Source organism: Natator depressus, chromosome 1 (genome assembly GCF_965152275.1).
Source record: "Natator depressus isolate rNatDep1 chromosome 1, rNatDep2.hap1, whole genome shotgun sequence".
In the NCBI taxonomy this organism is placed as follows: domain Eukaryota; kingdom Metazoa; phylum Chordata; order Testudines; family Cheloniidae; genus Natator; species Natator depressus.
The window spans coordinates 9,510,032-9,522,517 of record NC_134234.1 but is presented as its reverse complement, the minus strand read 5'-3'; the positions used below and the strand labels follow the sequence as shown (position 1 = coordinate 9,522,517).

Below are 12,486 nucleotides of genomic sequence, written 5' to 3'. Positions count from 1 at the left end.
AAAGCTAGGCTGGGCTCTTCCCTTCCCACATCTCTGCACGGCCAGCAAAGGGTCTGTCAGCCAAACTCTGCCCTCTGGGCCATCCCTGGTCCCTGCACTGGGTTAGCACATTGGAGCTCACAAACAACTGTGTTAATGACGTGCAGGCAGGACTCCAGCTCCTGCTCCCACAGCTGGGCTGGCGCCGCAGGGTTAGCAGGAGTCAAGAGCAGCCACAGCTTATGCTAGGCATCTACAGAGACACCTGACACCCTACACGGCCTGGGTCGCACCCAGTGCCAAAGACACCCTGGGTGTGTCTGTCTCTGTGTCTTGGGGTTTTCTACTCTCTGCACCACAAGGCTGGGTCTTTGTTCTGTAAGAGACACTTACCTTGACCCTAGACTTAAACGAGCCACAGAGCCAGCTGCTGTAGCCTGGCAGAACAGCAACGGGGTCTGTGCTGTGCCACGCCACACAATGCTGCCACAACCCTGCCCGCCTCCTCTCCCTGGCAGGTAACCACAGAAGCACCTACCTTCCCGGGATTTCCGTTCATGCACCAGCTTGGCCATGGAGGGCGTCTTGAAGAGGAAGCCGTTGTGAGTGACGGACGGCAGGATCACCGAGTAGTGCTTCTCCTCACTGCTCCCCGCTTCCACCCGCGGGATCTCTGCAGTCACAAATGGCGTTAAAGGCCCATTGGGTGCGTGCTGCACCCAGGGGACGAGGGATTTGAACTCTCGCTGTCTGGGAGCCAAGCGTCACTCTGGCATTGGCAGCCCAGGGCAAACAGCAACCCCAAGGCGGTCAGGGAAACCTATTGGTTTCCTATGGTAACAGCCGTTTGGCCACAGGCTAGACGCTGCTTTCTGCTGCTGGTCGCTTTTCTATAGTACCCCCTGGGCGGCCCCAGAGACCGAAACCCGCTCCACTCTTAGAGCAGGCCTGGTGCTAGCTGCCATGGTGCCGGCACTGCCTGCAGGACTCATCTGGCTCAGGATGAGAGAGGGGTTCGGCCTCCAGGGCTCAGTTAAGCCTTGACCTCTCCGCTGAGACCACAAACAGCTGTTACATGCACACTCGGAGCTGGCTGAAACCAACAGCGCAGGCTGCCCGACAGCCAGCAGATTGTCAGCTTTCAGACCCTACAGCCCTTGGGGGGCGGAGGGGGGGGGGACGGGACACTACGACAGAGCTCAGGCACCATACCCCACCCCCAGCCCTCTGAGCGAGACGTGTTAACCCCTCATCTGCCAACGAACAGACCTCAGTCACACTCAACAGCATCCTCTGCCTAGGCTGCCCCAAGCCCCCTCTTATGCCCCCATGTGACGATGTGACGCAGCAGGGAGGGGGGAGTGTTGACCTGGGAATGTGCCCTGGGGACGGGAGACCTGAGAGCCTGTCACCTGAGCCAGGAGGGGGAGGGGGAGGTGACACCTCTGCCCAGGAATGTGGTGGGAGGCTGCAGCAGGGAACCTGCTCGGTGGGTTTAGTTTCAGTTTGGGGCTGGGTGGAGGAACACAGGGAACCCCAGGGCTGGGGTCTAAGCTCCCTGCTCCCCCAGAAGGACTTCACTGAGGGGTCCTGGGGGTACCCACAAGCTCTGTTTTGGACTGTGTTCCTGTTGTCCAATAAACCTTCGGTTTTACTGGCTGGCTGAGAGTCTCAGTGAATCCCAGGAAGAGGGGTGCAGGGCCTGGACTCCCCCACACTCCGTGACAACTGGTGGCAGCGGTGGGATCTACTGCACCCCGTGAACGGCGCTTCCTGCAGTAAGTGACTGGGGAACAGTAAAACGAAGGGGGATTGACGGGGACCAGGCGTGCTGAAGATTCAGAGAGAGACGGTTTCAGGGGGCGGTTAACCCCTGGGAGTGTGTCACCAGAGAGAAGGACTTTTGCAGTAACAGGGTCCCCCGGGGGATTGCAGCGAGCGGTCCCAGGGGCGGAGGAGTCTGCAGCTCGACCCTGGCAAAGAGGTGGTGACCTCAAGAAGGACTGGCACACTAGGGGCTTTTCCTGGAAACCGTGGACAGCTGCCCGGCCTGCGAGTGGCCAGCCGGGAGATGTACGCTAAACGCCTTAAGAGCGACCTGGTGGAGCTGTGCAGGCAGAGGGGGCTGCGCGTCGGGAGGTCCACCAAGGAACAGCTGATTGCCCAGCTGGAGGAGAGGGATCGCTTGGATGACCCGATCCCTGTCCCTGAGGGAAGCCGCCCGGCGGACGCAGCGTGGGCCCTGGGGCCTGACCAGGCTGGGAGGGGTCAGACTGCTGCCCAGGACACCCCGAGACCCTTCCTACCTATGCCTGGGGGAGGGGTTGTGGGAAGCCCAACGAATACCGAGGGCCCCCTGACCCCAGCAGCCAGCAGGGGATCCTCCCAGCGGAGCTCCCCATCCCTGGAGCGGATGCGGCTGGAATGGGAGAGGGAGAGGAAAATGAGGGAGCTGGAGGATCATGAAAAACAACGTCAACATGAGGAGAAACAACGTCAACATGAGCAGGAGGAGAAGGAGAGGGAGCGTCAGGAGAAGGAGAGGGAGCGTCAGCATGAGCAGGAGGAGAAGGAGAGGGAGCGTCAGGAGAAGGAGAGGGAACGTCAACATGAGCAGCAGGAGAAGGAGAAACAAAGACAGCATGAACTGGAGCTGGCCAGGCTGAGGAGCAGTGGGGCCCCGGCTGCGGTGAGTGAGGGGGGACCCAAGACTGCAAGGAGCTTTGATAAGTGCTTCCTGGCCCAGCGGAAGGAGGGGGAGGACATAGATAGCTTCCTGACGGCCTTTGAGAATGCCTGCGAGCTGCACAGGGTTGACCCTGCAGACAGGCTCCAGTTCCTCACCCCCTTACTGGACCCCAAAGCCATGGAGGTCTACAGCCGGATGACAGGGGCAGAGGCAGGGGACTATGAACTGTTCAAACAGGCCCTGCTCCGTGAGTTTGGGCTGACCCCCGAGATGTACCGGAGAAGGTTCCGGATTCAGCGTAAAACGCCTGAGGTCACCTACCTACAACTGGTCAACAGGATGCAGGGATATGCCCGCAAGTGGACAGCGGGGGCCCAAACTAAAGAGGACCTGCTTGACCTGTTTGTACTGGAGCACCTGTATGAACAGTGCCCTTCCGACCTGAGGCTGTGGCTGGTGGACAAAAAGCTCGCGAACCCCCAGCATGCAGGGCAGCTGGCCGACGAGTTTGTGAACAGTCGGTCAGGGGGTAGCCGGGAGGAGTCCCAAAAGAACAGGCCCCCCCCGATGCAGAGAGAGAGTCACCATGGGGCCTCCCAGTGGGGAAATAGGGAGAACCCCCTCCAAAGGGGAACGCCTGGTGTCGGGCCCCTCCGACCCGTTCGAGGGGACCAACGTGACCTGAGCTGCTATCACTGTGGCCAGAGAGGCCACGTACGGGCCCAGTGCCCCGGGCTCAGGGACAAACTGAGCAGACCCAACCTACCCAGGGTTAACTGGGTAGGGACTCAGCTGGACGAGGGGCAGGCGACCCAGGAAAGGGGGGCTACCAGTTTGCCACCTGCTCAGGAGGGAAGAGTACCTCCAGCCAGCCCCGCCAGAGGGCTGGAGGCTCTGGACTCAGGGTGCTCGGTTTACAGGGTGGGTGCGGGGCTGTCCCTCCGGAGAGAGTGCCTTGTTCCCCTGGAGGTGGATGGGAGGAAGGTCAATGGATACTGGGATACGGGCGCGGAGGTGACGCTGGCCCGGCCCGAGGTGGTGGCCCCAGATCGGGTGGTGCCCAACACCTACCTGACCCTGACGGGGGTGGGCGGGACCCCATTTAAGGTGCCCGTGGCAAGGGTACACCTGAAATGGGGGACCAAGGAGGGCCCCAAGGATGTGGGGGTACACCACCATTTGCCCACTGAAGTTTTGATGGGGGGAGACCTAGAGGACTGGCCAAGCGACCCCCAGACCGCCCTGGTTGTGACCCGTAGCCAGAGCCGGCGAGGGGCACTGCGACCTGACCCTGGGGAGGGTACCACACTGGAGGCGCGAGACCCTACTCGGGTGGGGAGGGAGCGCCGAGGGGCACGGCTCAGAGAGGCTGCGGCCTCAGACCTGGCCACGGAGGGGGAACCGGGCCCCATCCCTTCCCCAGCCGCTGAGTTCCAGGCCGAGTTGAGGAAAGATCCCTCCTTGCAGAAGCTCAGGGACCTGGCCGACCTCAGTGAGGGACGGACCATGAGGAGAGGCTGCCAGGAGAGGTTCCTGTGGGAGAAGGGGTTCCTGTACCGAGAATGGGCTCCCCCAGGGGAAGGGGAGTCCTGTGGGATCAGGAGGCAGCTGGTGGTCCCCCAGAAGTACCGCCGCAAGCTCCTGTCCCTGGCCCATGACATCCCCCTCGCAGGGCACCAGGGAATCCGGCGCACCCGGCAGAGGTTGCTACAGAACTTTTACTGGCCCGGGGTCTTTACCACCGTCCGGCAGTATTGCCGATCCTGTGACCCCTGTCAGAGGGTGGGGAAGGCCCGGGACAAGGGGAAAGCGGCGTTGAGACCTTTGCCCATCATAGAGGAGCCTTTCCAGAAGGTGGCCATGGACATCGTGGGGCCTCTCAGCAAGACGACCCGGTCGGGGAAGAAATACATTCTGGTGGTGGTAGATTTCGCCACCCGCTACCCCGAGGCAGTGCCCTTAGCTTCCATTGAAGCAGACACCGTGGCAGATGCGCTCCTGACCATTTTCAGCCGAGTGGGGTTCCCCAGGGAAGTCTTGACAGACCAAGGCTCCAACTTCATGTCGGCCCTGCTCCGGTGCTTGTGGGAGAAATGTGGGGTCCGGCATGACTGGGCCTCAGCGTATCACCCCCAGTCCAATGGGCTGGTGGAGAGGTTTAACGGGACGCTAAAGATGATGCTGAAAACCTTTATGAACCAGCACCCGCAGGATTGGGACAAGTACTTACCTCACCTGCTGTTCGCGTACAGGGAGGTGCCCCAGGAGTCTACCGGATTTTCGCCTTTCAAACTGTTATATGGAAGGAGGGTGAGGGGCCCCCTGGACCTGATGAGAGACGAGTGGGAGGGGAAGGCCACTCCCGATGGAGAGTCAGTGGTGGAGTATGTCCTGACCTTCCGAGAGAGACTGGCTGAACTCATGGGCCTGGCCAGGGAGAATCTGGCCAGAGCCCAGAGGAAGCAGAAGGTCTGGTATGACCGCACGGCGCGGGCCCGTGCCTACGCCACCGGGGATCAGGTGATGGTTCTCATCCCCGTGAGAAAGAACAAACTACAGGCCGCCTGGGAGGGCCCGTTCAAGGTCGTCAAGCAGCTCAATGAGGTAAACTATGTGGTGGAGCTGTCGAACCGGGCCCACCACCGCCGGGTGTACCATGTGAATATGATGAAGCCATATTATGCCAGGGGGAATGTGGTGTTAGCTGTGTGTGGTCAGTGGGAGGAGCAGGGAGATGACCCTTTAGTAGATCTATTCCCTGGGACCAGAGCTGGTTCCCCCCTGGAAACAATCCCCCTCTCGGATCAGCTCACCCCTGCCCAGCAAGCCGAGGTCAGGGGGGTGCTGCATCCGTACCGACAGCTGTTTTCCAACCAGCCTGGACGCACTAATCTGACTGTCCACCAGCTGCAGACAGGGTCGCACCCGCCGATAAGATGCTCCCCCTTCCGAGTCACAGGGAAAACTGCTCAGGACCTGGAAAGAGAGGTCCGGGACATGCTGGCTTTGGGGGTGATCCAGCCATCGGCCAGCCCTTGGGCCTCGCCGGTGGTGCTGGTCCCCAAAAAGGATGGGTCAGTCCGGTTCTGTGTGGACTATCGGAAGCTCAATGCCATCACTGTATCGGATGCCTACCCCATGCCCAGGCCGGACGAGCTCCTAGACAAGCTGGGAGGAGCTCGGTACCTTACCACCATGGACCTTACAAAGGGCTACTGGCAAGTGCCGCTGGATGCAGATGCCCGGCTGAAATCGGCCTTTATCACCCCTCTGGGGCTCTATGAGTTTCTGACCCTGCCTTTCGGCCTCAAGGGAGCGCCGGCCACCTTCCAGCGCCTGGTGGACCAGCTCCTGAGGGGGATGGAGAGTTTTGCCGTGGCGTATATTGACGACATCTGTGTCTTTAGCCAGACCTGGGAGGACCACGTGTCCCAGGTTAGACAAGTGCTGGACCGACTCCAGGGGGCTGGGCTGACTGTCAAAGCGGAGAAGTGCAAGGTGGGGATGGCTGAAGTATCTTACCTGGGCCATCGGGTGGGGAGCAGCCGCCTAAAGCCGGAACCGGCCAAGGTGGAGGTGATCAGAGACTGGCCCGCTCCCCACACCAAAAAGCAAGTCCAAGCCTTTATTGGGATGGCAGGATACTACCGAAGATTTGTGCCCCACTTTAGCGCCATAGCCACCCCCATCATTGAGCTATGCAAGAAGGGGAAGCCAGACAAGGTGGTCTGGACCGAGCAGTGCCAGGAGGCTTTCCGGGCGCTGAAGGAGGCTCTGGTCAGTGGCCCAGTTCTAGCAAACCCAGACTTTGACAAGCCCTTTGTGGTGTTCACCGACACCTCCGACACGGGACTGGGGGCGGTGTTAATGCAGGAGGATGAAAAGGGGGAGAGACACCCCATCGTGTACCTGAGCAAGAAGTTGCTACCCCGGGAGCAACACTACGCGGCCATCGAGAAGGAGTGCCTGGCCATGGTGTGGGCCCTCAAGAAACTAGAGCCCTATCTCTTCGGGCGACACTTCACCGTCTACACCGACCACTCTCCCCTGACCTGGCTGCACCAGATGAAAGGAGCCAACGCCAAGCTCCTGAGGTGGAGCCTGCTCCTGCAGGATTACGACATGGACGTGGTCCACGTGAAGGGAAGTGCCAACCTGATAGCGGATGCGCTGTCCCGGAGAGGGGGCCCCGAACTTCCCCAGGTCACTGGTCACAGTGACCCCGCTCAGTTCAGTCTCGAAGGGGGGAGAGATGTGACGATGTGACGCAGCAGGGAGGGGGGAGTGTTGACCTGGGAATGTGCCCTGGGGACGGGAGACCTGAGAGCCTGTCACCTGAGCCAGGAGGGGGAGGGGGAGGTAACACCTCTGCCCAGGAATGTGGTGGGAGGCTGCAGCAGGGAACCTGCTCGGTGGGTTTAGTTTCAGTTTGGGGCTGGGTGGAGGAACACAGGGAACCCCAGGGCTGGGGTCTAAGCTCCCTGCTCCCCCAGAAGGACTTCACTGAGGGGTCCTGGGGGTACCCACAAGCTCTGTTTTGGACTGTGTTCCTGTTGTCCAATAAACCTTCGGTTTTACTGGCTGGCTGAGAGTCTCAGTGAATCCCAGGAAGAGGGGTGCAGGGCCTGGACTCCCCCACACTCCGTGACACCCCATAAGCCAGCACCCCAGAAAGCAGCAGCAGGGCTGCAGGAACGACGGGTTATACCAGCAGGGCAGCCGGAGGGGAGCTCTGGGCTGCAGCCCTAGCTTTGCGATGTCTAGCTATCGGTGGGGAAGAGACCCTCCTGCCTCCCAGCACCCCAGCCCCTCCTGCCAGTAGCGTAGCTAGGGGGGGAGCGGGGCAGCGGCCGCTCCCCCACCAAGCAGATGTGAAGCCTTTTGAATTACTTGGCGCCTTTTACATGTTTACTCCCCCGGCGGCGCTCCGGGTCTTCTGCAGCACTTTGGCGTCGGGCCCCTCACTCGCTCCGGTCTTCGGCGGCATGGCGGTGACAGGGGGTGGGGGGTCCTTCAGTGCCGAAGACCGGAGCGAGTGAAGGGCCCGACGCCGAAGTGCTGCTGAAGACCTGGAGCGCCGCTGGGTGAGTACCAGGGGATGGGGCCTTCTTAAATCTTTTTACATCTCCACACCCTGCGGCGCGAGCTGAGCTGCCCTCCGGCAGAGCATCGCCCCACCGCCTGCCCGCTGCACCGACCGCCTAGCCCAGCTGCATCTATTCCGGGTCCTGCTCTTTAAACCCGTATGTGGAGCAACGCCTGGGTCTGGGAGAAACCAGCTCTCACCCAGGTGGGCAGGGAGGTTAAATGGGCGGGTGGAGGCTGACCGAGGCCAGGCACAGACTTGCTGTGGCTGGAGGCCGTGGCGTTGTTCCCTCTGACGGTCGCGCCTAGCCCGACTCTTGCTCCTTTCAGGGCGCGTAGCGAGGCTCATCGCTTCCCACCAGCCTGGCGCTAAGCAGCAGGGCTGCGGGGGGCCCAGGCCGAAGCCTCCAGCACTAGAACTGCTCGATTGAATGTCGGGAACGGTTCATGTCCAGGTGCAAGGGGGCAGTAAGTTAACAGCCCCCGGCAGCACCACTGCAGGGGTACATCTCCTACGCCGCTGCTTGGGCCCAGAGAAGAGATCCTGGCATAGAGGTCCCCACCTTTGACACGTGAGCCCTGGAGGCAGGCCTGGTGGGCTGGTTGCGGGGCTGGGCTGGTGCCAGCGTGGCAGGGCACATATAGGGCAATCGCAGGGCAGGCGGATTGTGTGAGGATTGCAGCAGGGAATCGGAAATGGCCCATCACCGGGCTGTCATAGAGCCCCACAACAATAGCCCTGGGACTGGCCAGGGAGACGCTGTTGTTACAGTCCCTTGTCATTGCTCTGTCAAATGGAAGAAGCCGGCGCGATCAGCCAGAGCTCGTCTCCCCGAGCTGACAGCTCTGTTGTGCTGCTTCGTTACCAGCAAGTCAGAGGAAGGGATTCCTGAGCTACGCAAACCGGACACAGAGAGGCCTGCTTTATCTAACATAAACCAACGGCCGGGCCAAAAACCACCTCCTCCCACCCTGGGACTCCAGCGTGGGGACATGGCACGAGTGCTGAATTCACTGCTAACCTTCAAGGGGGACGGAAAAAGAGATTCTCCTAGTCAGGGGGATGGTCTTGGGGCTCAGGGGAGCTGGGATCTATTCCCGGCTCTGACACAGACACCTTGGGTTAGTCACTTCACCACTCCGTGCCTCAGTTTCCCCATCTGTAAAACAGAGCCGATATTATCTCCTTTCCTCAATGAGACACAATTCAAGCTGGAATCGCCCATGTCAGTGGAGCATGCTGAGCTCCTCACAGGGAAGGTGCTCAAGAATCAGGGCAGAAGATCAGTCTCTCTAACAAGTATTTCTTCAGGCTCAAGGCTTTACAAACCACAGCGGAAGATGAGGTTCCGGCCCTGAAGGGCAGGGACAAAATCCTGCTGGTGGCCAAAGGATGGGCCTGCTTTAAAAGCTGATCTTGGTTCTATTCCCAGCACTGCCATGGATGCTTCATGGCTCTGGGGCTCAGTTTTCCCTTCTGTGGCAATACTCATGCCCCTGGGTGCAGTGCTCAGAGATCTGTGGTGGAAAGGTGCTGTGCCGTACGCAGTACAAACACGGGGGTTACTGCTGTTCCACGGGGAGCAAGGGGCTGGATAGCGTGGTGTAAAAGCGAGGTCCCTGCCCAGGAGAGTTTAGAGCACAGATGTTTATCTGGATCCTTTGACTCTGCCAGCTGGTAATCTGGGCACACATCTGAGCCGATTTCGCGAGAGCTCTCTGCTTCTTTCTCTTTCTGGTCTGGCTGAAAAGACCCAGAAAACAACCCCTCCTTTGGTATTTCAGCCCTTATGTTTCTGGCCTCACTGGGAACCCAGCAGTACAAATGATTGACGGGGGAGACATCAGTGTTTGGGCTCTTGCTCTGTGCGAGTTTTGAGCCTGGACTGCACATTCTCCAGTCTGATTTGCCCATCCCTCATAGACAGGACCCTTATGTCCTTGCCAGAAATGTACTCTGCATAACAGACTCAGCACACCGGACTTCAGGAAAACAGCAGGGAGCAAGCCCGGGATGGTCCCAGGAGAGGGACTATTTGACCTAAGAGCTCTCAGATTTCTCTGATTCATCGTGCACAGACTGGAGAGGGCTCACACCAGCTGGATTTACTTTTGTGCTGAACTTTCTAAACTTGTTGGGCCAGATTTCTCCCCCTTCCCACTCCCCACCCCTATAAATCCAACAACTTCAACAGGTTTATAGATCACCCAGACATTACGGTCATGAGCGAGCTGTCTATAGATTAGACTAGAGATCAATAGCAGAGATTGACTGGCCTGTTGTTCAGTGTTTCACACTGCTCCCAGCCATTGCATCCCTGACGATGGACATTTCCTCTCCTTCTTCCCCTGTGCAAAGTCTGGGTCCCTACCCGAGTCGATGGGAGTTTTCCAGGGATATAACAGAACCAGGAGTAAGCCTTTAGAATTAGATGCCCTTTTACTGACTTGAGAATTTTGTCCTATGGAACCAGAGCTGCAGGTGAGCTGGAAGCCAAGCAAAACCTGGGCTTGTTTGCAGACGGGCGGTTCTGCCATAATGCTAAGCGTGCCTGGCTCTAACACCGAGCGCAGCAGGGCCGTGGCCGGTGGGGAAATGTGCGTGGCGATGCAGGGTGGGGAGGGATTCTGTTGAATGCACGGAGTGGATCTTCCGCTGGAGGCCATGATCTGCAGGGTGGGGAGGGATTCTACTGAATGCACAGAGTGGATCTTCTCCTGGAGGCCATGATCTGCTCGTACGTGGCTTGATGCGCTCATGAGGGGTCAAATGCTGCGAAGCAATGAGCCACGTGGAGCAGGAAGTCAGCTGGGAGCTCGGGTGCTCAGCGTCACAGGTCAGACCCCAGCAAAGCGCTGACGGAGAGCGGAAACCCTCAGCCGCCACACTGGCAATGTGGAGCAGCCCCGGGCAGAGCATCGCTTTGGTGAATACCGGGCAGCCGATGGGTCACGCTTCCCCCAGCCATCTGCCTGAGCACCTGAAAACACCTGGGTCTTTGCCTTGGCGCGCGGTCACCTGCAGACCGACAGACCCTTTGCTGCTGGTGCGCCGTCACCCTGCTGTGCTGAGGGCACGGGCATCGATGGACCAGCAGCACAGCGAGAGCACTCCCAGAACCAGCTGCGCCGCACCAGCGCGGCGGGTGTGTTTATGGCAGTCGGTGGGAGCCTTGCATCGCCTTTCACAGGAGCGGACGCTGGGGATGTCCCAGCAGTAGGCTGGAGGGTGGAGCTCCACACCGGGTCTGCCAGTGACTCTGCAACTGGGAACAGGCGGAGTGCAGCCAGGCAGAATAGGAACCAGCAGCTTCTACCACCACCTAACAGGCCAGTCCCACTTCAGCGGAGTCGCTCCTGCTGCTGCAGCCAAGAGCCGAATCAAGCCTGACGCCGTGTCCTCTCACACTGAGGTAACGCAGGGGCCATGAAGGGGAGAGCACGTCGCTTTCCAGACCCCCGGGGGAGGGACGGCAGGCTCCGGCTCCACAGGGCTCCCTCCCATCGGACGCGGCCCTAGATTGCTGAAGCATGCTGGGACAGCACGGAAAGATGCTCCAGGGAGATTCGAACCAGCCCATGAGAACGATGGGAGAGAAGCAGCCGCTCCTGGTGCCTTTGCAGCTGGGCTGTTTGCTGCGTTTTTTCTGGGTAAGACGGGCTTTTTAAACACAGTTTTAAATGCATGTTACAGCTGACACCAACGTACACCCATACCAGCTCCCTCCTCATTCATAGCCACTTCCTGTTCTCATTACGCCCCTGACACTTTCCTCAATGATTTCTCCAGAATGGTGGGGAAACCCTCCCTGGAAGCCTGAACTGAGCTAGTCTGATTTCAGCTACACGCCAAAGACTGTGTTTGTGCCAAAGTTGATCCTGTGGGGCTGAAATCTGAGCCACCGTGGGGCCAGAAGGTTCAGTTTTGAGTCAGCCCAAAAGGAGGGCAGGGGAGACTTCACAGCAGGCCCAGGGCGAGGGCAGTTCTGGGTTCACATGGGACCCACAGAACCAAAGCCCTGGCTCATGTGAATCGACACCGCCCAGTTTCAAATAGCTCTGCCAGGAACCTAGGACGATCCGAGCTAATGCTTCCAACGCACATAGAGTCTATTAAGCGTTCTTGCAACTTTGCTATCCACACTCTGCCCCTCCTGCGTAGTGGGGAGGGTCTCAAAGCACTTGGCTCACATTGCAAATCAAGCCTCACTAGCGAGGTAGGTGAGCATACCTGGCCCTATTTCACCGATGAGAGAAACGGAGGCACAGAGACACGAAGTGCCTTGGTGTGTGACCTTGAACCAGTAAGTAGCGGAGCAGAGAACAGAGCCCACGTCTGATGCTCTAACCACTAGCCCATCCCATCGTCTCTCTCAGGCAAGGCAAGTTAGGCAGCAGCATTCCCAGAACTCCATCCTGCTCACAGCCCCGGCTTGGGGGTTCTGCCCTGTCCCACCTGCTCCTCCTACCTGAGTTTTTGTTATGAAGCAGGAATTCCATCTGCAGCTTCTGTCCAGCCTGCTCGGCTAAGGCGATGGGATTCGGGAAGTTGGGTTCCCCGGAGAAGCAGCTCACCTCCGCCCCGCAGAACACCAGGGACTGAGTTTCAGCCAGGTCGCTGGTCGTCACCGTAGCGCACAGGGCCTGCAACAGGGCAAGGAAAGCAACAGATGAGTCCAGTCGCCACTGGAGACAGAGACACGGCAGAGCATCAGCAGAGAATGACAAAGCCC

General features: G+C 59.3%; 1 protein-coding gene across 5 annotated transcripts in view; it reads right to left on the bottom strand.

The window, feature by feature from the left end:
• ARAP1 (ArfGAP with RhoGAP domain, ankyrin repeat and PH domain 1) overlaps positions 1 to 12,486 on the bottom strand; it is a 223,884-nt gene that overhangs the window by 38,676 nt on the left and 172,722 nt on the right. For all 5 annotated transcript variants that reach the window (XM_074954487.1, XM_074954505.1, XM_074954496.1 and 2 more), the window contains 2 exons: positions 12,223 to 12,397; positions 518 to 652 (listed from right to left, as the gene is read on the bottom strand). In XM_074954487.1, the coding sequence (XP_074810588.1) occupies positions 518 to 652; positions 12,223 to 12,397 (310 nt within the window). The remainder of the gene's footprint in view (positions 1 to 517; positions 653 to 12,222; positions 12,398 to 12,486) is intronic.